Consider the following 25,707-nt stretch of genomic DNA (forward strand, 5'->3'; position numbering starts at 1 on the left):
GGAGAAGACTGAGAGGGGATATGATAACCATGTTCAAGTACTTGAAGGGCTGTCATATAGAGGAGGGTGCTGAGTTGTTTTCTATTGCTCAAGAAGGTTGGACCAGAACAAACTGGTTGAAATTAAATCAAAAGAATTTCCGTCTAGACATTAGGAAGAATTTTCTAACCATTAGAGTGGTTCCTCAGTGGAACAGGCTTCCTCGGGAGGTGGCAAGCTCTCCTTCCCTGGAGGTTTTTAAAAAGAGGTTAGATGGCCATCTGTCAGCAATGCTGATTCTGTAACCTTAGGCAGATGATGAGAGGAAGGGCATCTTGGCCATCTTCTGGTCACCAGGGGTGTGGAGGGGGGAGGTAGTTGTGAATTTCCTGCATTGTGCAGGGGGTTGGGCTTGATGGCCCTGGTGATCCCTTCAAACTCTATGATTCTATGATTCTATCCCCAATGGTGCAAAGGGTTATCCCCCCAGGGTTTAGATAATTGTGCAGTGGGGGGAATGCTTAAATCCTCTCTCCTTATGCACTAGGGTTCCAATCCGAATCAGCCCCCTTGCACCTGAGAACAGACACATCACTTTGGATATTCCAAGGCTTAAAAAAAAAAACTTTAAAGCAGCTGCTTGGAGACTTCAGTTTTGATTGAAGCAGTGGCAGAAGGGGAAGGAGAGTTAACCTTTTCACTGTGCTGTCACTGCCCCCAGATATTTTCCCTACAGGGGAATAAACAACACAGGGGTCCTGGTTCTAGACTGCACAGAAGGAACATATGCATTTATGGTCACACGTAGGCTCTGTGCACACAGTTCATCCACCTGTGGAGGTAGAGGGTTGGACCTGCCCATCATAATTCTTGATCTCTCTCCCATGTAGTGATTCTACCCACATTCAGAATATCTAAAAGGAGCTACAGACTACAGCACTGGTCAGAAGAGCTTTGTGCAGGGGGTTGGATTTGATGACCCTGGTGGTCCCTTCCAACTCTATGATTCTATATCTGCACAAGGATTAGGGTTGCCAACCTCCAGGTACTAACTGGAGATCTCCTGCTATTACAACTGATCTCCAGGCAATAGAGATCAGTTCACCTGGAGAAAATGGCTGCTTTGGCAACTGGACTCTATGGCATTGAAGTCCATCCCCTCCCCAAACCCCACCCTCCTCAGGCTCTGCCCCCCAAACCTCCCACTATTGGCGAAGAGGGACCTGGCAACACTAACAAGGATACATCAGCAGTACCTGGTGCTGTTTCGGCTTTTGACTCATACTGTGGTTCTGGTCCTACCTGGCAAATAGTTTTCAGAAGGTGGTGCTCGGGGACTGCTGCTCAGCCCCTTGGCCGTTGCTTTGAGCTATGGGGTCCTGCAAGGTTCCATCTTATCCCCCATGCTCTTTAACTTCTACATGAAACTGCTAGGTGAGATCATATGGAGACTTAGGCTGTCAATGATACTTAGGTTTGTCTTGCACTTCCAGCTGATCCAAGGTAGGCTGTACAAAACCTGAACTGATGTCTGGAGGCAGTTTTGGAGTGGATGCAGGATAATAAACTGAAGCTTAATCCTGACAAGATGGAAGTGCTACTGGTGGGCAGAAGGTCTGATGCGGGATTTAAGGTGTCACCTGTTCTGGATAGGGCTGCATGTCCCTTGAAGAAACAGGTCTGTAGTCTGGGGGTGCATTTGGACCCAGGTCTACTGTTGGATAAGTAGGTGGCAGCTGTGGCCAGGAGTGCTTTTTACCAGCTCTTATTGGTTAGCCAGCAGTGGCCTTTTCTGGTTAGAACAGATCTAGCCACTGTGGTGCATGTCCTGGTTACATCTGAATTAGATTCTTGCAATGTGCTTTATGCAGGGCTGCCCTTGAGAAGTGTTTGGAAACTTCAATTGGTACATAATGTTGCAGCCAGTATATTGCCTGGAGTGTGTTGTAGGGACCATAATCTTCCAGTCTTGGCCCATCTACACTGGCTCCTAATTGGTTTCTGGGCACAATTCAAGCTGCTGGTCTTGACCTGCAAAGCCCTATATGGTTTGGGACCAACATACCTGAAGGACTGCTTACTCGCTTATGAACCTGCCTGACCACTGCCTTGCTTTAGGTGTCCCTGCTTCCTGAGATTAGGTGAGTGGCAACCCAGGAGAGGGCCTTCTCAGTCATGGCACCAAATCTCTGGAACTCTCTCCCCAGGGATTTTGTTTGGCATTCCCTCAGTGATCCCTCCTCCCTAATGAATGTTTTATTGCTGTTTTTATGTCTTGTATTTTAACTATGTTTTAATTGTTTTATTGATGTTTGTTTGGGGGGTTGATTTTAATGGTTTTAAAATGTGATTTTATCATGTATATTTTAAATTGTTAGCCACCTTGGTGGGCCTTGTGAGGGCAGAAAGGCGGGATACAAATTTTGTAATAAAAAATAAAAATAAATTAACGCTTTCATAGAAGTTTGGCTAGTTGCTTCAACTTCCCTTCCTAACAGTACAGTATGGTACAATCAACTTTTCATGATGTGCATTCTCACACAGCACAACCGAGTTGTACTTTTTCTTCCCACCTTTGTGGTACCAGTGCTCCACTCAGCAGGGTCAGTAAAATCAGTCATAAATAAATTAAATAAAATGTTTAAAACGCCTACAGTTTTAGTTTTTGTCTTAGTAGTCCTTAGCAATGTTAACTGTTTAGGCAGCATTTTTGTGCAAGTACAGTTTTACAAAAACCCAATGTAAACCTGTTTAGTGGGTTTTGGTGCTGAACCAAACAGTCAGGGATTGACTCATATCTTATTAACACAGTTGAACATGGTAAGTTTGAGTGTCAAACATGTTCGCTGCAACATTTGCAGTGTTTCTACTCTTCAAGTTACTCCAAAACTCAGTGGTGGAATGCTCTGGCATGGCATTTTCATGTGACTAAATTTGGGTTTGGGAGATTTCTTGCCATTGGGTAATCTGAGTGTGTCTCAGTGGTACAGCACAGGCTTTGCATGTTCAGTTGCTGATATCACCAGTTAAAAGGTGTTGGAAAACATTATCCTTTGTATCTGACCCTGGAGAGCCACCACAAATCGGAGAAGGCGCAATGCAGAAGTAAATGGACCAATAGTCTGACTTGATACAAGGCAGCTTCATATATTAAAATGCAAGCTTAGATCATTTTGGGCTAGCATATTTCAGAGAGCTCACTTCCAATGAAAATATTACAGTTCACGTCGTAACTTCCCGAGGCAGCAGTTCACACTGTGCCGTCACTTTATCAGGAAATTTTCAGAAGGATGTGTGTTTTGCTTAAGAATTAGGAAACTGATATGTCTGGGGGAAAAAATAAGGCCTAATACTCATTATGCTGGCCCATTACAGGAAGGAAAGGGACACGTTAATTTTGGATTCCACATGTGACTTCTAAAACAGAAAGGAGGAATTTGGCATTGGCTTCCATTTGGACCTGAAAAAAAGATGTTTATAGCTGACTATTGAATTCATTCCTGTGAGGCACAGATTAAAAACGGAAGCTTTTTGCAGAGTCCCATGTGTGTTTTTACGAAATCTCAGATTACAAGAGAAATGGCTAAAAAGGCAGAGAAAAGGAACCGTCCCAACAACCCTGAAGTGAGATTAAGGAAGGGGAGAGATTTGTGAGTGTAATTAATCATTCTAGTTGACAGAATCTAAACATATCACTAAGATTAGACACAAATCTTCTATAGGGGCTGGCAGCTTGATAGGTTTAGTAATCACCCAAGTCTTGGCTTTTTACAAAATTACCAGAGACAAGATCATCCTACCAAGTACTGCCCCCAAGTCCCCAAGGCTGAGGAACTATACAAGCCAGAGGTCCCTGCAAAATGATGAAACAACCATGACCACTGGGACTTCTTTGCTGTTTATGTCCCAAAAAATCTCTCCTCAGAACTGATGTGAATAGCTAATTCCATATTGCCAAAACCAAGGGCAAGAGGTTGGTGAAAGTTTCCAAACAAAAGCATGGCTGCAACAGGTGTAGCCACCTTAAATATCTGCTCCCCAGGCCCTCACCCATTGGTGCGTGCATTACTAAATTGCCATGCTGTCCCCAACTTACCTCATCCTCCATTCCTTCCAATGGGAGGCATGCCTAAGCTTTCTCCCTCTCACATGCAGGGTGGGGAACAAAATTCTTAAAGAAACATTTTTTTGGGTGGCGGGGGGGGGGGAAGAATCACATTTTCCATTCAAACCTGCAGTCTTAGTATTGTCATCTTTCTTTTTCCTGGGAGGATGCCTGTGGTAAAATTTACTTGCTTTAGAAAATAGCTAGCAGATGACACCTTGCTTCCAGTTCCATGACAGCTGCTGCATATCTGTATGCCAGGAAGGAGCTCTGCTCTGCAGAAAATGAAGTTGGCAATCCTATTCACTTTGCGCATGAGGAATCCAGGGGTGCTTCTACACCCTGTTCAAAACTGCATTTGAGGCACAAATAACTGATTTTTTAATGTCATTCAGGGTTGGCTGTTAAAGAGGATTGCATTAAAATGCCAGGGTAATGACTCAAACTTTTTGGAAAAAAATTACCAGCTTTTTACCATTGTTCAAAAATTTTAGCATAGAAAAACGGACATGTCTAAAGAGCTGGATGTGGGTAGTTTTCAGAAATTCTAGGCAACTTGAGTTACCTGGGTTCATGAAAGCTTCCTCTCTTTATCACACCTTAAGTGTTCTGTGTTCAAGAGTCTGCCACAGAAACCCTGTTCCTACAGCCTCTATACAGATCTGACTAGTGTGTGTGTGTAAAGTGCCATCAAGTCACAGCCGACTTGTGGCGTCCTCAGCAAGGGGCTTTCAAGACAAGTGAGACTCAGAGGTGGTTTGCCATTGCCTTCCTCTGCAGAGTCTTCCTTTGAGGTCTCCCTTCCAAGTACCGACCCTGCTTAGCTTCCGAGATCTGATGAGATCAGTCTATGCCATGCTGCCTTACCTCGTGATCTAACTAGAATTATGTTAATAAACTTCTCTTCCAAAGAGCTGGCAATTGTTTAGTGTAGCAACTTTGATTTCATATGCAATTCATCCTTCTTTCCATTTCTCCTCTCTTCAGTTAACATCATGCTTTTAAATAAATAAATAAATATCCCTATCACATTATACAAGGGACAAAAATACACTACTTCACCAGACAAGAGGTTCCAAAAAAAATCATTTTATTGGACCGATGCTCCTGTAGCGTGTGGCACATACAAAGAAAATTAAGACACAAGGTTTGGTGAGGAGCTAAAACAGGATGGTCTTTCACTGAACAATAGTCCCCTGCAAAGATATATACATAGGTCTGGAAAGTGTAGATCAGCGAGTGTTGGTAATGAGTGACATTGAATTTAAGGTGTTTTTTTTTAATGGTTTGGCTCAGTTCCCAACTAACCTGGTTGAAAGGACATGTACAGTGGCAATGTGTGGATACTTCAGCCATTCCCATGTCACATTGTCTCAAAATCTTTTAAATAATACCGTAAAGAAACAATGAAATGCTTTTTGATTTTTTTAAAAAGTATGAGATGAAAAACATAAGAAATCCGATAGGCAAGAGGATCAGTAAGCATATTGGCTTATTATGGCCTATGGAAATCAGTGGCAATGTAACCATGATTGTAGTCTACAGAGACCCTCAACCTGACTGCACCTGGATTTTGGCTCCTACCCCTGAACAAGTGACTAGCAGTATCAGAGTTGATAGCACTGATAATCTATTTGCTAGTGCCCAGTAAGTACACCACTGGGTGAAAGATATTGCAGGCATGGATCACCTTTTGAGGATTATACTGATTGAAAACCAAAGGAAGCTAGACATTGGCACATCACTTAATTCCCTTTAAAATTAATCAGAAAGACAGCTTACCTGTACAGTTTAGTTCTACTGATTTCATGGAAGCCTTAGATGTGCCAAACTTTTAAAAGATTGTGTTCACTGGGTTTAAATTCAACATTAATCGCTGCGTAAAGAATAGAGATTTTTTTTTTTTGCTACAAAAAGTTAATGGAAAAGGTTTTTTAATTTGGATTGATTTGGATTAGTGTTACAATTTTTATATCTAGTTTTATTTTTGGTTCCATATATGGAGTAACAAGGCCAGAACTTCACGATTCTCTAGTTCTACCATTGTACACATTAGCAGTTTGTCATGGGTCAGTGCTACACCATGGGACATATATTACTTGGGGGCTTATGATGCTGGTGTGAATAGTAATTGCATCATAGACCCCACCCACATTGCCCAGAAGGGCATGGGGAAAGTTATGTCACAGCACTCTCACACCACTGAATGTAATATATGTGGCAGGCTTGACCTGAAGTAGCGTTTTCTAAGGTCTACAGCATGAGCTTATTGCAATCATGCTGTCTGGGTACTGTCAAACCATGCAGTTGCACCTGTCTCCTGAGCATTAAACAAAAAAAGTTTTAAAAGGGCAAGAGTCAGAGATATAAATCATATGCAATAAAAATCATAGAGACAATTATAGTTTCTTCCATACTACCCATCTGACCTGAAATTGCTATCATTCGTTCAGTCAGTTTTAATGGAATATCTAGTCAGAACTGTTGACAATCCATTGCATTTCAGTATTTCCCCACTGTTCTTAATTCAGATCTGATTTGGGTTTAATGGCTTTGCCGTATTAATAATAAATCTGAATCTGACCTGATTTGTGGTGATTAAAAAAACAAAACTTAAAACATCATTGCACCTCTAAGCTGTCCAATGTAGACAATCAAAGCACTACTGAAGATTCTTATGTCTACTATTCCTTTAAATTTTCCTCCTTTATTTGTCTGACTTTATTTCCTCTTCTCTTAGCTGACTTAGGATGTAAAGCATTCATAAATCAGTTATTAATTAATCTTTGTCTTGTTTTTGTAAAGAGAGGGTTAAGTATTGCTTTTTACTTTGTAGCCAAAGTAATACTCAATATTTTTTTATTTTACTATAGCAATATTACAAAAATTATGTTATTAGAAAAATAAGAGAGAAAAAATTCTGAGCAATAGATTTGACTGCAAGTTGAAGAGCAGTACTTAAGCCCTGTCTTTCCTCTGGGGAACAAGAGTGAATAATTAATCCATGAATCAGGTTATGGGAAGTAAAAAAAAAGGTTGGATCCAGCCAGCCTATCAACCAAAGAACAAAAGGAAAATTGCAGGGAGAAGGGAAGTTCCTGGATGGGATTTACTCTGGAGTAAACAGGATCCTGCTTATTGGGAGAGCCATTACAGGATTCTTAAGAGAAGACAGCACTTTGGGTTGGATCCAACCAGCTTTTTCTACTGGTAAAAAGGGAAAGAGGGTATACCCTTTGACCACCAAAAAGGATATGCAGGGACAAAACCATGTGTGACAAGGGCTATAGTAAAAAGAGGGATTAGGTGAGGTTGAGTGAAAAACCTTGCTGGATCCAGCCCTATATTAAGTGCAGCACGGAATCCCAGTTGCAATTCCACTTGCAGTTGATTGTGGGAAAGGAACAACTGAGCAGTGCAAAAGTGTCTTCATGTGAAAGCAGCCTATGTTACCTAACCTAAGGCATGTAGACAGTGCAGCATAAGGAAAGGAGAGTCGGATACAAGAGCAAGACAGGAGCAAACTGCCCAAGGCAAATACGCTGGAAGCTATGCAAGCCAAACGGCATCAAAATGAGTCAACCTGCATTGTAGACATGCCAGTATAATACCCTTCAGATCAGATCAATATTAATGCCATGTGACCACCTTGAGATTCCACAAATGCAATGTGAACCAACAGAAATTAAATCTTTTCTGAACATTTCCAGAAATTCTGTAGCACATTTTTTTCCAATAGGAGGATTTTTTCCCATTCCCCAAATGAAGGAGGAAAAAGTTATAAACAGGCACAACATTCTGGCTTTCACCTAACCATGGCAAGTGCTAATTTTTTTTCTTTGCCAAAAAGCCAGACTAAAACAAAAATGGTTTAGAAAATCAAGACAAAGCAGTTTAGGAGGTAACAACATCTTAATAAATACAGAATTTTTCACCACTCTCAAGAAGAAAAAATGGGTGGGAAATCACTCTGTTCGTATTTTAATTTTTAAAAAGACAATGATATTTTATCTGAAAGCTGTGACCAGCTTTAGAACTGCAGCAGGAGTGGGCAGGGCCTTAAGCAACCGAGCTCATGCAAAAGATTCTCTGGAGAACGTAAATACAGAAAATGGTTAATTATTTTTTTCCCTGAGGAATCAGCAACTCTTTAAAAGACAGCAAAGGGCAGGCTGGGATACACACTGCACAGACTCCATGAACAACACAGTATGAGTAAGAAACTCTGTAACGTGTCACTGATCACAATAACAAAAGGGTGTTCTTCACATGTCACAAGGAGTCTAATCAAGGCCAACTTGTTTTTAATTCTCATCTTTTCCATGTTTTGCTTCTTAAATCTGTGTGGTTAGGGGCAGAAGGTCAGGGCTTCCCTGCTACTTGTCCATACTTACGCAAATAGCTATTTTACATGTTATTTTACAGACCACAGTTCCAGCCTATGCCTCATTTGTCCTTCATTGGTCCAGGCAACCTTGTCCATAAAGTGAAAACCACAGAGAATATCACCTTGAGAGACATAAATAACAAAGATATATCGGACCACAAAACAGTTTTGCTGCCTTTGCCACTGCAGAAACAAGTCGTCTCAGTGTTGGCTGTCCAGTTCTGCGGTTATTCAGCAACAGGTTGCTTAGAATTCAGGTCACGTGCGAAAAAACCCAAAACAAAATGAAAGAACATGGTTGAGTCTAGATGGAGTCACCACTTGATGTATCACGGTGTTGAAGGGGGCTTGGGAGAGGGACAGGAGCCTTGGCTGTCAAAGCTGGCTGCTCGGCCATGCCACTGTGGAAAGAAAAAAAAAGATGAAATACAAAGATATAAACTGAGCAAAAAATTTAATTTGCACCTCTAATTCAGAGGTCTGTGTGAGCTTGGACATAGACTTCTACGCAAGTAGGTTGTCCCATTTATGTAAGTGGTGGAGGGGGGAAGAGCCCTATGACTGCATCTCGCTCCAGTGGTCATTTCTATTGATATGAAGATACAGCCTCCATGTGGATACACTCAAAAGTATCACTGGACTGGAGTGGCTGTGTTTTGAATACTTCTTGTGACATATGGCTGAAAATAAAAATGTCATCATTTAAAATTATTACTTTAGCTAATTGCTTCCATCTCTCCACATATGAAATCTAACAGACCATAAGATTCTCATAACAAGGTTTGTTCTTTCTTCCCTTTTCCCCTCCCAAAGAAAGGGAGACCTTTGACTGCCAGGACAAGAACATTTTCTATGGCCACCCCATTGTTATACCAGTTGAATTGAGAACTGTCTCTTCTCTCATCCAATACAGACTGTATTGTTTAGGCTGGCTTTTTCCTGGTTTGGTTTTAATGTTGTTTAATTGTGTTAATGTTTCAGTTTAACACTGTTACAGCCCATTCCTGAAAAATGAGCTGAAAGTCCATAGGAGGCGGCATGACCTCCCCACTTATGCTGGCGGCGAGGCCAGGCCTCCCAGCTGCAGAGCACCGCAGGACCACGCCTCCCCCCTCCACCGGTGTGGCCTCTCCAGGGCACCGGCAACGGAGTAGAGAGGCCGAGCCAGCGCAGGGGGCATTCTGGGGGCGGACTGGGGGAAGGAGCCGCAGGCTAGGCGGCTTCCTATCCTGGTTCAGCTGGATACGCCAGCGCCGGGAACAGCAGTGGTGTGCCTGCTTTTGAGCAGGCGCAGCCTCGCTGTTTTCAATGGGGCTTTTAGCCCCGATAAAACAAAAAAAAAGGTGCGAAACGGCTTTTTTTTTTTTTAATGGCGTGCAGAGTCGGCGGGGATCCGCACACCGTTGTTTCAGGAATGGGCTGTAAGTGTAGATAGCTATGAGCGACAAGGAAACATGATATAGAAGTATACATGGGAATCTCAGGATGGCTTTGGATGGTAAGAAGCAGTTGCCTTTTGAGCTGGCCAAGGCTTCTTGATTTTATCAAGTTAAATCTTCAGTGTGGTTTTGATTCAGAGCAATGCAATAATGCTTGACCAAATATTAATGCTTCCAGTGAAAGTGAACGCAGATCCCTTTATAAACATACTGCTTTTTCTACTTAATGCTGTAAGAATAAATCAATATCATTCCCATTTTACTGAATCTGTAAAAATAAAAAAAAACATTTAAAATTACAGATGAATGTTGGGGTAGATCAAGAAGCAGAATAGATACCAAACCCAACCCTGATGCTGTAGTTCAAAAGTGTAACTGAAGTCACATAGAAATGGCCACAAACAGCTCATACAATATCAAAAAATATATTCCACATACAGACGATATCTATGAACAATCCACTATTATCCTAAGTGTGCACAACTGCTAATCAGTTAGATTAGCAGTTGTGCACACTTAGGATAATAGTGGATTGTTCATAGATATCGTCTGTATGTGGAATATATTTTTGATATTGTATGAGCTGTTTGTGGCCATTTCTATGTGACTTCAGTTACACTGGTCTCATTGCGTAGTTTGGTGTCTAGTTTAGTTTTTGTGTAGTTCGATAGGTGCCCCTGGACTTCTTTGTGGATCAGTAGGCCAGTTATAGATTTTAGCAGCAAACTGCTTAGAACCATTGACACCACATTTGGAGTGTTGAAAAATTAAGAGTGATGATTATGATGAATTCATTTCCTCTAACATTTAGCACATACAATAGATATTAAAATCAAAACAATCCCTGTCTGCAGGCTCACGGTCTAATAAGGAGAATAAAGAAGGGAGAGAAGGAAGAAATAAAATGTATGGCATTGCTGGATGAACAAGAAAACTTCCTTTCAGGGCAGCTTGGGACCAAGAGAACAGTTGTAACAGAGCTCATTGCACATGTGTGTGCTTGTATAAGAGATGGTAAAAGAGAAGCAGCAGTAGAAAAGAAAGGGTGGGAAGAAACTAGGTCAATTGGGCAAGTGATAAGTGTAAGAGATGTAATGAGAGACCAGATGAGGTGGAGGAGGAAAGTTGGTAGGAGCAACAGTGGTAATTATACAGTTACATTCTGTAGTCCCCTCATCACCCGAATATTCAGCAAATGTATTACGAGAAAGAGATAAAAGAAGAGGAGGAGATGGAGAATAAGCAGAAGATGAATACATTAGATGAGCAAAATATGTTTACTTAGCAGAAAAATATGCTGACAACAAGATGAAAACAAGTTTATAGGGAGCAAAGTTGGAGCAAGAATACATTTTCTGTCAATGAGCTGTGCTTGCTTTCTTTCTGAACATTATTCAAAAAGGGTGTTGACAAGTTGGAAGCGTTTCAGAGAAGAATATCTGGTCAAGGGCAACGTTGAAACAGATTTTTAATAATTTCAAAATATATCAAATTTCAGATTTTGTCTCTGAACACTGACCTCAAAATTTCAATTGTGACAGAATTATTTCGCCTCAGTGAGCATTTTAGTGCTTTTGTCAGGTGTCAAATACTGCCAGAATTCCAATAAATGATTAATAATTCATAAGGGTAATGGTTCATCCAAGAGTTTTGGTCACTTATGAACATACTATACTGTCTGATAACAAATCAGGCCTTGGTCAATCTAGCTCACTACTGTCGACCTTGATCAGCAGCAGCTCTCCAGGGTCTTTGTCAAGATCTGCTACCCGAGGACTGAACCTAAGGCCTTCTGTATGTAAAGCAGGTGCTGTACTAATGAGCCACAAATACTGTTGACTGTGGCACGACAGCTAATAGAAAGCTAATACCCAATAGTTAAATCAGATATTGCTAGATGTAAGGTATTCAAAATGGAGGCCTAAGTTGGAGGTTTAAGTTCTAGTAAAAATCTGAACAAGAATCCTACAAGGATATAAGCATGCACAAAAAATAAAAAGGATGGAGGTGCTGTGACACCACCGATGATGATACTAATGATGACAACACCCTCCCTTAAAAATCCTGATTTTTTAAGGCACGTGTGGGGGAAAAATAAACTGACACAACTGTGAAAATGTAGAGAGAAGGCAGACGTGTGGTAGAATCATGCCCAAACAAATTCCAATGCTTGTGGATTGACTGCCAAGAAAATCAGGAATAAGTTGAGCATGGAGAGAAGCCCTTACTTTAAAAAAATAAAGCTGGGAACTAGAACATTGTTGCAATAGATTGTTACAATGCTATAAGTGATATATCTGCTACTAGGGTTGCCAGGTCCCTCTTCGCAACCGGCGGGAGGTTTTTGCGGAGGAGCCTAAGGAGGGCGGGGTTTGGTAAGGGGATGGACTTAAATGCCATAGTGTCCAATTGTCAAAGTGGCCATTTTCTTCAGGTGAACTTTTCTCCAGGTGAACTGATGTAATAGCAGGAGACCTCCAGCTAATACCTTGAGGTTGGCAACCCTATCTGCTACTATGATTTTTTTTAAAAGCAAGATGAAAGCCCTGTAATGGTGGTGGGTGTGTATGGGTGTGAAAGCTGGACAGTGAAGAAAGCTGATAGGAAGAAAATAGATTCCTTTGAAATGTGGTGTTGGAGAAGAGTGTTACGGATACCGTGGACTGCCCAAAAAAATAATAATCAGGGAGTTCTAGATCAAATCAAGCCTGAACTGACCCTAGAAGCTAAAATGACTAAACTGATGCTATCGTATTTTAGTCACATCATGAGAAGACAAGAGTCACTGGAAAAGAAAGTCATGCTAGGAAAAGTTGAGGGCAGCAGGAAAAGAGGAAGACCCAACAAGAGATGGACTGACTCAATAAAGGAAGCCACAGCCCTCAATTTGCAGATCTGAGCAAGGCTGTCAAAGATAGGACATTTTGGAGGACTTTCATTCATAGAGTTGCCATGAGTCGGAAGTGACTTGATGGCACTTAACACACACACACAATGGTGGTGGAGTATGGCAGACATAGAGCTAAGGCAAGGAAAGCGTAGGGAGAACTTCCACATGGATGTTCCATTGCCCCTGCAAATGTCTCTCCGTTTGTCACAGCAAAGAGAGCTATCAGAAAGATCCATGTGGAGGCAGCTGATATGATATGACCTTGAGAATATACTTAGCAATGGCAGTGCTTCCCATTTTAAAATGCATTTCTTTTTTAAAATACAGAACAATGTCAAAGTTAATTCAGTCATTCTCCTAAATAATAGACCATGCAGAACACTGCATGCTGCGTTAATGCTATGCTTTCTACAAGTTTATTATAATTTGCTTTTAAACACATACATGCACTCTCAGGTATTACAATTACAGAAAATTAAAAGTAACACACTTGGGTCTAACCATTAAAGGGAGCGCAGTTATTGTCTCTTTAATTAATTGGAATACTATAAAAAGAATGCATAGCAATGATAATGCTGCCTTTCCATACAAAGATGCTATCACTACAGGGACGCCCAGCTGCCTCTTTAATGTCAACCATTGCCAGTGTAATTTTTTCTTGTTTTGCAAACTAGCACCCAACTGTTGAGCCTGTGATCATTAGATATTTCAGGAAAAAAGAAATATAGCATTTAGGCCCAGCCAGGCCCTTATCTTATTCAGAAAAAAAGTTGCCCTTAATTTGGCCTCAGCAGTGCTTCTCATTTTAGCATGCAGCTCTTTTTTTTAAAAAAAAATACTGAACAACATCAAAGTTAATTCAATAATTCTACTAAAAATTAGCTAATGCGGTTCAGCAGGACCTACTTCCCCAAGGATGATGTAATTGTTCAAATTGAAAATCAGATCAAGCTGGAAGTAAATGGTATAGCATACAGGAGATACACATTTTTAGAGCCTCGAGAACATAAATCATGCGCAATCTGTCTTGAGGCCATGAGTATAATTTCAAGCAAATGTTACTGAAGTTTCTGAGTCTTTGCCCAAGGATTTAGTCACATATATGCAACTGACAAGCTCTGCCACCTACAAACGAGTCCACAGCTGGGTTTATTATGGGGCCTGTTCTGCTTTTGTCTGATGGGTACTTCAAAGATGTCCTCCACTTCTGTATGCTTTTCAAACAGTTGAATCTGAATGCTTGGTTATATTGGAATGTAAACTGCCCTGAGCCTGACCTTGGTCAGGGAAGGGCGGGATATAAATTTAATAATAATAATAAAAAAATTCTGCTGCACTTCAGGCAAATGAGAGAAAACCTACTCATTAATTTTCTATAGATATGGGGGAATCAACAAACAGAGCAGCTCCCAGCTTGGACTGCATTTTTGAAACACTGAGCAGTTGTAGTGGCTTATTCAGTGTGACAGATGGCTACTGGACCTGGCTATTGGCTCCTTTTGTTTACTTAACGTGCACTATTCTGTGATCAGGGTTCTGCCTTCCGAGGCATTCAGATCTTCATCATATCCTTCTCTCCCCCGCTCCCTGCCACAGCCTGATTTTAAGGTTGCCAGTGGGCAAAATGCCCTGACTGTTGAACAGAGGCTTAATGTGAGTGGTAAGCTGCAGTACTGCAGTCCAAGCTCTGCTTACGACCTGAGTTCGATCCCAATGGAAGTTGGTTTCAGGTAGCCGGCTCAAGGTTGACTCAGCCTTCCATCCTTCCGAGATCGGTAAAATGAGTCCCCAGCTTGCTGGGGGTAAAGAGAAGATGACTGGGGAAGGCACTGGCAAACCACCCCGCAAACAAAGTCTACCTAGTAAACGTCAGGATGTGAAGTCACCCCATGGGTCAGGAATGACCCGGTGCTTGCACAGGGGACCTTTACCTTATATAAGGTGTAATGGGCAGTTGGAGCTTTTCACAGCATGCTGGTAAATAACCTCACCTGGTAAATAATATCCCATTAAACACACAGGACATTTTTTTGTCTCCAGGCAGTTGGCGACTGTATCTGGTATTCTGAAAATCCTTTTCTGGATGACCTTACTGGGCACTAAAGCGTCTTGAGAAGGGAAGGCAAGTCGACTAAAGTGAAGGGGAATGGGGGACTGAGTGCTGGTGGAAAATGAAGAATGAAGATGATTACCATATCCAATAGCAGCCAAAGCAGGGTAAATGGCATAATCAGCATGAGTCCTATTGTTGGCTACTCTTCAGGTGCCAGGTTGTGGTGTTTGTACCATGCTAGCCCCAGCTCTTCCCTTCCTCTGCCACCTCCCAGTGGTACCTACCAATAAGAACACTGGCCTCTAATTCCACCCCACTCACAGTTTAGCAATGTCAAATGGCCCATTCCACTCCTCCGCACTAGTGTAATTGTGGTTCTCAAGGATTAATTCTGTTATCCTCTAGCATTGACAGACAATGGAGGAAAAGGAGATTGAATGCTGCATTAATTCAAATATATGGTTTTATTGTATGTAGGATACTGTTCTTAGTGTGCTGCACTCTATTTCTGTGATCCTGTTTATCGCATTGTTGATTGTATATACCTGAGTGGTTACCATCGTACTTTACATGATACTTATGTGTGTGCCTAAAAACATAGTGTGTGAAGTGATCATCAAGCAACTTCCACCACAGCCTTCTGTTTAAAAGGGATGCATCAGCAGAGATGTTCTTAACTCCTTTTGTATGACCATAAACTAACAGTAAAAAAAAGAAAAGAATGGTACACATGTGTAACTATAAAACATTGATGAAGTTCAATGGCACTAGAATTAACTGGCTATGTGTATGTAGGGTATGAAGAACTGGGAACTACTTCTTCCCTTTATTCAAAGATATAATCCAGCATTATTTTCCAGGGATTTTCCTATTTGCAGAGAGACAGAGACAGGAGCTGTTTGGCTTTGTATGCTTTCAAAGATAAATTATTATTTTACAAAATAGTAAAACTCCCTTCACCATTGACATTGCCTAACTGGGCAGTGTGCTTGAACAGACTACAAAATGAAACTGAATTTTGTAGGACATTTCCCTAGGAAAAAAGTTCACCTAACAGCACCAAGCACTTCAGGGGAGCAGACTTCTAAATATTAATATGGTATGTGAAACAGTTAGGGGTCCCTGAGCCAAAGTAATGAAAAATAGAAACTCAATTTTCACACAATCAGATTGTTCAAAACAGAAAAACAAGGCCAAGTTAGTTGCAAAAATACATAATCAGTCACTCTCTCCAGCCTATATTTGCATGGCTTATTCTGTTGTGGGGCAATTTTAAGCAGTAATTCACAATTTTGCCTGCTGTGGTTAAATTGAAGAAAATTCAGTTTCTTGATGATTTGCTATTAGAAAATGAATTTTTTAACACAGCCCAAAGTTGCAAATATGATTACTTGGGCGTTTGATACTCAAATATGATCATCTTAAAGAAACAATAAAATCCTTTAAAAACACCTGAGAACCAATTTTATCATTTTTGTTTCGCTTAGCCATAAACTGAGACACTAACAAAAGATTTGATTCTGATTGAGATGAACTTTCTCTAGAGATGTGTCATTGCTTTAAATACACAGATGGTAATGGTCTTGAAGAAGCCCTCTAGGATTCATAAGCGACAGATGTATTATTTTAAATAAATGTCAAGGGCCCAAATGACTGAAATTACCTTCTTAAATTTAAGACCTGTTTTCTAGTAACAAACTGATGACGATATGATTTTGTGATGCCAGATACTGCCAAGCACATCCTACAGAAAGCTCTGCTATACCCCTTTCCCTTTGGTGGTTGTAGAAAACAGACTATTGGGAAAAAAATAACGTTTTTGTAAATATGTCTCTTATGTGATTAATACCTTGGAATGTTTCGAATGAGACATCAGAGGAGAAAAGGAGTGGAATGACTCTGCTACTGGGATCACTGCCTTGGGGACACTCCCAACAGGTGCTGGATTTTGCTGTTGGCAAAAATAGATAAAGGGTCATTTGCATGCAGACATGGAATAAGGAGAACCTTACCACCCAACCTTCAGCTGGGTAGTAAAAGGACTACATTTATCTATTTATTTATTTCGATCAAAGGGGATCTGCAGCACCCTCTGGCCAAACCCCATTTCAAACCTAGATGCAGTGCAGGCCATTGGTGGGATGCAGGAGAGACAGGCCTCCTCTTGTTTGTGGCTTACTGGATTTATGGGTGAGGCCACCCTGGCTCTAAGCCTTGAGCCGTCACGTATGTGTGGTTCAGGCTCCTCCTTGCCAATCCTTCATGATGCTTGAGGGAGGTGAGCTACTTGCTGTTCCCCTAGCCACAGAATCTATGGCTCAAGGATAATCACACCCCTCAAGGGCTTCCAGCCCCAGGCCCATAAAAGCATTGAGGCCCCCGGCCTCATCTGAGGCCTTGGTGCCTTCATAACCCTTCTCCATAGGGTTGCCAGGTCCCTCTTCACCACTGGGAGGAGGTTTTTGGGGCAGAGCCTGAGGAGGGCAGGGTTTGGGGAGGGGAGGGACTTCAATGCCATAGAGGCCAATTGCCGAAGTGGCCATTTTCTCCAGGTGAACTGATCTCTATCAGCTGGAGATCAGTTGTAATAGCAGGAGATCTTCAGCTAGTACATAGAGGTTGGCAACCCTACTTCTCCATCCAAAGGGTCCCCCAGGGAGCTCACCTAAATTTACTATATACCTTTTAAGAAACTTGACCCACACTGCTACCACCATCATGGAGTATCATACACCTAGTCAGTACTAAAACCAGTGGATTTCCTGTAACCACTTTCAAAGTAGAGTATGCAAAAAACTCCACCCAGGCTACTGTCAGTTTGCCAAAGGGGAAAAAAATCCTACTTGGCCCCCAAATGGGTGACCAGTTTGCATTCACTCTGAAATAAAGGGAAGGAGGGATGGTGTCTCCCCCGTTGGTGGTCAAAAAGAGAAGGGGATAGGGCAGATGCCTACCCTTATATAGCCTTCATCCTCCCACCCCCAACTTCATCACAAAGAAGGCAGCGTCTTGCTATCCAGCTCTCCCCTCTGCCTGCTGAGGCAAATCACACCCCTATGCCAATGCTTCTTTGAGTCAAGGGTTCAGGAGCTGTCTTGCATACTGACATGGAATAAAGAGAGCAGCTGACACCTTCAGTTGGGCAATGAAAAGGGCCAAGTTTATTTCTTTCATGTATTTACATCGATCAAAGGGGATCTGCGGTGCCCACAGGCCAAACCCCATCCTAAACCTGGATGCAGTGCAGGCCATTGGTGGGATGCAGAAGAGTCAGGCCTCCTCTTGTTTGTGCATTCTAATGATTTGTACAGCATGTTGTGGTAAAGTATAGCCAGTAGAAAGCTATCACTTTAAAAGTGTCCCGGCATGATTCTAGTCTCTGCAGTCTTGCACTGGTCCCATTCTTGCCAGGTCTCATTATTAGCAGAGCACTTGTGAGACCAGCATGGCACTTGCAATGTATGGAACAGGTGACATGCAATGAACATGCACAAGTACTTACCACCATTGCATACTTCCCATACTGAACAGTTAATTCATAGACAGCAAAGAGGGCAGAACTACACGGAAATCCAAAACTGATTTTACTCCAAACAGTGCAGTCTAAAAATAACCTTGGAGGAAAGGATCACAGAACTATACGACTAAGAAGCTGCAGCTTGGGCATACCCTAAGAAACTACTTTCTGGCTCCTCTGACTTTGCTAGGGCTACCATGCATCAAGGCCAGAAGAAGCTTGTGAAAGACTCTAGTGCAGGGAAGAAGGAAAGACTGCCTCTCCTGGAAGACAAGCTGTCTGCTTCTTCTGCCAATCAAGTATTCTTCCCTCAATCTTACATGTATTGAAATGCACAGTTTTGACCTGCCTCTCAGCTAGTGAAGAAAACTGGGACTTTCATATAGCAATCCAGGGTTCTCTTCCTGTATAAGATACTGAAAATGATGATACATTTTAACAACAGCTGCCTTGCACATACCCATATCAATGGCCAGATGTTCACCTGTGTTGCATATCTGAGGATAATATAGAGTTATTTATTTTGGGCAAAACTGAAGATGTTTTCTGAACATAATGGCATTAATGGCATATACTAAACTCACGGGACTGTAGTACTTTGTTCATCTTGTCTGTTTTGTACAGATTTTTAATTGGCCCTCGTCAGTGTTATAGTTGAGCAACCACCGATAGTGCACTGGGGTACAATGTCTAACATCTGTAACATCTGGTTTAAATTCTTTTTCCTATCCTTGGAGGATCTGTAGGTTCTGCAGTGTTTGGTTTAGTGGTGTGGGATACTCATTCATTCATGGATTTATTTCCCACCCCTCCATGTTGCTAAGAGTTTGCCCAAAAAGCAGATCAAAGAAGTACATCATATTTGGAGATAAAAATGAAGGTTGGCGAACTGAATTAGCACCTGTAAATGATCACATTTAAATGAAGTTTAGTAATGCATTAATCTGTACCAGGCTATATGCTGGCTGTGCTACTCCTTCATGGATAGCCTTTCCATTTAGTGCAGCCTGTTGCATAGAGACCCTGTAATAAAATTGGGTTCTGGACCCCTCCCCATCCTTTTCAGTCTGTATACCTGCTTTTCATGTGCTCAGCCACCTATTCTCAATTTCTGAGCAAACATCTTGTAGATATGCAGGTCTCATATTCAGTCTCTTTTCAACCTTATCTTATAGGATGCTTATGAAAGCCAATGAGGTGGCAGTGAAGGCTGCTAAGAAACAGTACTATGCAACCTCCATTGCGTCCGCTTGCTCTAGCCTGGCACAACTGTTTAGGATAATTAGATCACTTACATCCCTCGAGGAGAGACAATCAAATTCTAAGTTGGCCATTAGCTGTGAGGTTTTTGCGAGCTATTCTGCGGATAAAGTCTTGTCACTCCGTCACGACCTCCCTGCCAATCTTGATACAGTTAATGAGCTGGAGGCCCCTTGCCCATCTTCTGGTCCAATATTGGACCACTTCAGCCAGCTCTCCCAGGCAGATGTTGACAGGATCTTGTGAGCTGTGAGGCCCACCACATGCCCCCAGGACCTGTGCCCATCCTGGCCGGTGAAGGCCAGTGGGGATGCGGTGCGGGCTCCCCTGATCTTTTCTCCTGCTCAATGCGGCCTGGTGTGTTAGAAATATGCAAATTTGTGAATTTTAGTGGGTTTTAAGCTGTTGTGTTTTATTGAATTTTTATGTATAATACTGACTTGCTTGGTGACTGTTAGCTGGTCTGAGCCCATTTACGACCAGGAAGAGAACGGGCTATAAATCCAATACATACATACATACATACATATATACATAGGAGCACTACTTACAGTACCATACTAAGAGAAGTTCTACCTTTTTAAGCCCATTGAAGTGAATGGGCTTAGAAGGGCATAACTCTGTTTAGGATTGCACTGCTAGGGAGTGCAGGAAGTGGTCAGCGGCCACCTACTTCATGTGATTACTAGGAGCTGAATAAGCATATGTAAAGTTTAACTGCCCTGTGATAAAAGTTTTACTTATTGATACAGTTTAAGGTGACTGCCCTGTGATAAAAGTTTTACTTATTGATACAGTTACAACAGATACTCTTAACATCATTGTAGATTTGACTTTAAGTTTCAGTGTGCTCATAGCCAGCCTTGTTCCCATGCCTTAAAATCTCTTAGCCATTACCTTTTTTATCCTGTACTTCTTTATATGAGCTCAGAGTGGCATACGTGACTGTTTCCTCCGCCATATTATCCTCACAGCAATCCTGTGATTAGGCTGATGTACAGTAATTGGCTCACGGTTACTCAGTGAGAATAATGGGCGCTCAAGAATTTAAACCCAGATCTCCTTAGTCCTGGTCAATCTCTCTAACCAATCTGCCTCTCCAAAATCCATGAAGCCTGCTGGGTGACTTTGGGCTAGTCACAGCTCTCTTAGAGCTCTCTGAGCCTCACCTACCTCATAGGGTGTCAGTTGTGTGGAGGGGAAGGGAAGGTGATTGTAAGCTGGTTTGATTCTTCCTTAAGTGGTAGAGAAAGTCGGCATATAAAAACAAACTCTTCTTCTTTTTCTAGGTAATCTTTTCCTCACCTAGAGTTTGGGCTGTGCCGATCCATTTGTCTTGTACGTTAGTCTCTTTATTGCACTGTGGCTGCCATAGCAGTAACAGGGGACTGCATGTGATTTGAAAATTTGTTCTATTTCTGTCCTGCCTTCCCACTGGTAGACTATATTGTGCTTAGTGTTGTACAGAGTAGGAGTGGCAGCTTTGAAAAATTTGCTTACAGCATATTTGGCAACTCCTTAAAAGAAACCCCCATGACATCTTAGATTTCCCCTTCCCAAAAGAAACAAACTTTTCTTCACTGGAGAGAATCTTTGGTTCCCTGGGCAATAAGGTAGCATGATGTTTGTGTATCTTGTTTATTGGGAGTTTTGGGATATTGCTCTAAATGAGTTTCTGCTTCAGTGAGCTTTCCCCCCCAGAAGACGTTTACATCAATTTCTTTTGCTATATTTGATCTTCTTCCGAATCCAAAGAACAAAACAACAAGGGACAAAAATTATGGCTGGATGCACACCGTATATGTACTCAAGAAGTTTGTTCTGGAATCACAGCAGCTTCTACTCCCTAATTGGCTTCTCTGGTAGAGGGAGGAAGATTCACCAGTTTTCTGCCAAACCTTTAAACAGATTAAGGTTCTACACTTGAACAAGTTAAACTGAACTAGCTGATTAACAGTGAATGGGGATGAGGGATGAATCCGGATGCCTTTTCTGTACTTAAGAGCCTAAGTAGGCATGATGAGGAGATCTTTTCATGTGTCTGCCTGTTCATGTGTATGTGGTATAGAAAATGGGGTGCATGGGTGAGCAGGGCTAAGCTGTGCCCTTATGCCCTGCTTGCCATGCTGTGTCCCAAAGTTTTATGTGTTTTTCTTTCAGCCCAGCTCACTTCAAGTATCAAAGCTGGGAGACAATTGCTTCCAGAGATGAAGTATAGTAAGCTAACATTGGGGAGGAGGTGGAGCTTAGCTCTTCTCATCCATTAGTTCTAAATTTGCCTGTAAAAAACACAATCCCTTTGGGCCTTAGAAATGATTCCTAGGCTGGTATAACAGATCCCTGCACCACGTATTAGAAAGTAAACCTGTCATTCCACCAAAGCCCTCTCAGTGGCAAACCTGGTTCCTCACTGCAATGCATATTCAGACTTCTTCATTTAAATATTTGTTCAAGAAAAGTTCCCAGTTCCATAGGTTTTTTCCCCAATAATTTGATACCCTAAGGTATGGGTTGTGCCCTTCTTCAGCTGTCTTTGTTAGATTTTTTTTGGTTCTGTGATCACATATTTTGTTTTGTCCATTTGATTATATGGGTTGGTGATTGTGGAACAGCAACCCTAGTAGCAGTAGTAAAAATTGATTGCAGTGTTTCGCCAATAGAAAGTTAAAACAAACGATACAAAGATATTTCAGAAAGTAACTTAAAAACTATGTAGGTTATATCATAGTAGTTTACTGCGCAAACCTTTGGAATGGTGTATTACTGGTGTACTGAAGCCTGTTATCTAATATTAACACATCACAATGTCATGGCTGGGAATTTGTTTTTGTGATTTGTTGCAGTGCTTCCAAGTGTGTTCTGCTGCTGTAGTTGTGTCATTTCAAAGTAGGGACTGTAATAATCACTTTGATGCATATGTTTCAGAAGCCCCTTCGTACAGAAGGAATGCTTCAGCTGCTACTTGTGAGGCACTTTGTAATATATCAAATCTTTATTTTGATCATAGCATTTTAACGTTCTTCCATGTTGGAGGATTCAGTGGTAATGGTGACCGCAAATGGGACTCACCTGGACAAGGAGAACAGGAGAGAGCCTGTTGTCAGAAGGAGATAGCCCCAGTAGGGAATGGCCACATGGACTGAGGCAGGCAAGAGGCAGACAAGCGACTGGATGGAAAGGTGGGAAACACTAGCTGCCCTGGAGGTGCTGTCCCCGAAGCAACAAGAGCCAGTGCCTGACTGATGGAAGCACAAGTTCACCTCTGTGTCCTGGCAATAGATGGGGCAAGAGAGATGCAGGCTGGCCCTATGCAACCCCAGCCAAGGCAGGGCATACAGGAGGAGGAAGCAAGGGAAGAGAAGTGGATGGAAAATGTGGAGGCAGAGCAGGAGTAAGAGGGTTGGTTCAGGAAGTGGAGGTGGGGCTAGGAGCATAAAAGTGGGAGGACCTTAGCACAAGAGATGGTGGATTTTTTTGAAGAGGCAGAAAGGAGGACTACAGACTAAGAGGGAAAGGAAAGTCACCTAGAGAATAAGGAGGAAGCTGAAGAAGACCAGTTGAGGCTTGCTCCCTGTCCCTTGCCTCATAGCAGGCAAGCCAGAAGGGTCAACCCACCTGCATAACAAGTAACAGGGCTCTGTTCCCTGAAGTTGACTGAAGTGACTGGGAGAATGAAGGGAACCATCCTGTCTTGATGCTTTTATATGTTCCAGCAGTATGCTCACACAAATTGGATTGCTTTGAGGCAATCCATGCCTATTTCCCCTAGCACTCGGTATAGATCTCCCTTTGCATATTGTAGTGCACAACATTGCAAAGGGACAGAGTTTTAGCAGTGGGTTTCATTTCTAATAATCTGCAAGAGGCAATTAGCAAATGAGACCTTGTCTGTTTGTTGTATCACACCCACATTTTTGATTGTTGTAAGCAGGTTAGACAAACTGAGACCGTTGTCTTGACAGTGTTTTAGGGGGTGGCAAACTGCTTCCCATCCCACCTATCACTTCTGCCTCTGTTACCACCACTACCTGGAAGTTGGAACAGCTAATCCTCCCTGGCTCTCTCTTCTCCAGCACTCTTTAAAAACAGTGCAGCAAACCACACATGCCTTATAAGAATTCTCAAACCATTGTGATTGGTGCGGTTGCCAGGGTGACATAAACTATGATTGAGCTCTCGCAAGAGGAAGAAAACTTACAAGAGTTCAGAATGTCCTATAGGACATCTGTCACTTGTGCTGTTTTCAAAGCATGTTGGGCCAGGAGGCAAGGGGGATTATTTGCTCTATTTTCCATATGGAGGAGGACTCAATATTAGGGTTGTGCATATCGATAAACCCGAACCGAAAATAAACCCAAAATTAGCCATTTCTGTAATTTTCGGGTTTACCAAACACCGAAACCTGGGGATCTCCCCAAAGCCAAATAGGCAATTCCCGGAAAAGTTGAATAATTATCCGGCTTTTTCGGGTTCAGCTATTCACCTTTGCTTAGAGGCATGGCTCTGTGCTTTCTCCCCCTTTTCTTGCTTTTTTTTTTGACTGGTTTTATTAGGGCCCCATAGTTGGGGACCTTTTGAGGTAGGGGTCATATAATCTGGCCAACATCCAACTACACAGCCAGCCATCCATCACCATGCAGTGGGTTAATTTGGATAAAGCATAAGGTTTTTTTTAAAAAATGGGGCTCACCCAGTCCCGTCTGGAGGGATATACCCTCCAATTAAAAAGTGCCAGCTTCGACTGCTGCTACCACCAGGCTTCCGAAGGAGACTTCTCAGCTGTGCAGATGAACACTCTCCTTCAGACAGCCCCCATGGTCAAGACTTTGGCTGGCTCCGATATCACCACCCGCCCCTGAAAACCTGCTCTGAAACTGAAGGTCATCCCAACTAGAGGCTTCGTTTCCCTGCACCGTGATCATCTCTTTAAATCAGATTTTTGATTACCATAATAAAGGAGTGTTCACAGGATGTCATTTGCCACCAAAAGAAATGTTTTCCATGCCTTATTTTTCTTGCATTTAAGCCATTTCCCTCAATTTGGAAGTTAATCTGCATGGACATTATTCTTTGCACCCTAGATACGAACTGAGCCCCCAGACTTTGAGGCATCAGCCTGTCTATTGGGTTTTTCTGCTGGTCCTTGGCAACGCAGAACTTCTGAACCTGAAAACCGATGGACAGCTCAGCTCACAAATGCCTGGAGGATAGGGGTGACCCCTTTACCAGCCCATAAAATTGGATCAAATGCTGGTGAATGTACAAGGCAAGTCCCTTGCAGCCATGCCCTCCAAAAATGCCCTCAGAGGAGCTTCAAAAAAATCCCCATCGACTAAAATGGGCCTGAATTTTTTGGTAAACCCAGAAATAAGCCAAATACTGAAATTTACAGGTTTGGATATTTGGCTTATTCCAGGTTTACTGAAAAAATTGGGCCCAATACACCTGAACCCAAAATTTACCAATTTTTTTTTGTTTTTTGCACAACCCTACTCAATATTGCATATGTAGAGGATACCCAAAGACTTGAGAAAAGGCAATACACAGCATGCATGATTGGTAGGCGTGGCCTTTTCTTTCTACCTCTGTTGACTTGCCATAAGTGGCCAACACTCCATAGATATCCTAGGGTTGTCAACCTCCAGGTAAGGCCTGGAGATTTCCCAGAATTTCAGCTGATCTCCAGACTACAGAGATTGGTTTAGAGATATGTTAAATAAACTAACAAGTCTCCTTCCATGTTATCCAGTTCTCAGCTAAGCTTCAAAGTCCATGAATGGGACATTTTTAGAGTGCTGTGTGTGGAGGCCATGGCCTATCCCATTCTTACCTCACATCTTATCTGCTGGATCTTTAAAAGAATTAAGGCTCTACACATGAGCTTCCCTATTTAAGCTACGCTGCTCTATTAACAGGGCTTTGCCCAGCTCCCCAGCTAGGACATACATTTTACAGACTACTGCAGGTTGCCTGAGTTAAATTGAGTGGGGAGAGATGAAGTCTGCGACTTGCTTGCACTTAAGGGGATAGCACACAGTTCATTCACTATGCAGGAATCCAGCCAGGGCCGTCTTAAC

General features: G+C 42.2%; 1 protein-coding gene across 5 annotated transcripts in view; it reads right to left on the bottom strand.

Annotated features, from left to right (window-relative positions):
* Positions 1-8,327: 8,327 nt before the first annotated feature.
* Positions 8,328-25,707, bottom strand: part of SYT6 (synaptotagmin 6) — a 180,021-nt gene continuing 162,641 nt past the window's right edge. For 4 of the 5 annotated variants that reach the window (XM_056844229.1, XM_056844232.1, XM_056844231.1 and 1 more), the window contains exons 7-8: positions 16,703-16,804; positions 8,328-8,872 (exon numbers count right to left, since the gene is read on the bottom strand). In XM_056844229.1, the coding sequence (XP_056700207.1) occupies positions 8,801-8,872; positions 16,703-16,804 (174 nt within the window). In that variant the 3' untranslated portion in view covers positions 8,328-8,800. The remainder of the gene's footprint in view (positions 8,873-16,702; positions 16,805-25,707) is intronic. The other variant, XM_056844233.1, reaches the window with a different exon arrangement.

The sequence above is a fragment of the Euleptes europaea genome, chromosome 2 (assembly GCF_029931775.1).
Source record: "Euleptes europaea isolate rEulEur1 chromosome 2, rEulEur1.hap1, whole genome shotgun sequence".
In the NCBI taxonomy this organism is placed as follows: domain Eukaryota; kingdom Metazoa; phylum Chordata; class Lepidosauria; order Squamata; family Sphaerodactylidae; genus Euleptes; species Euleptes europaea.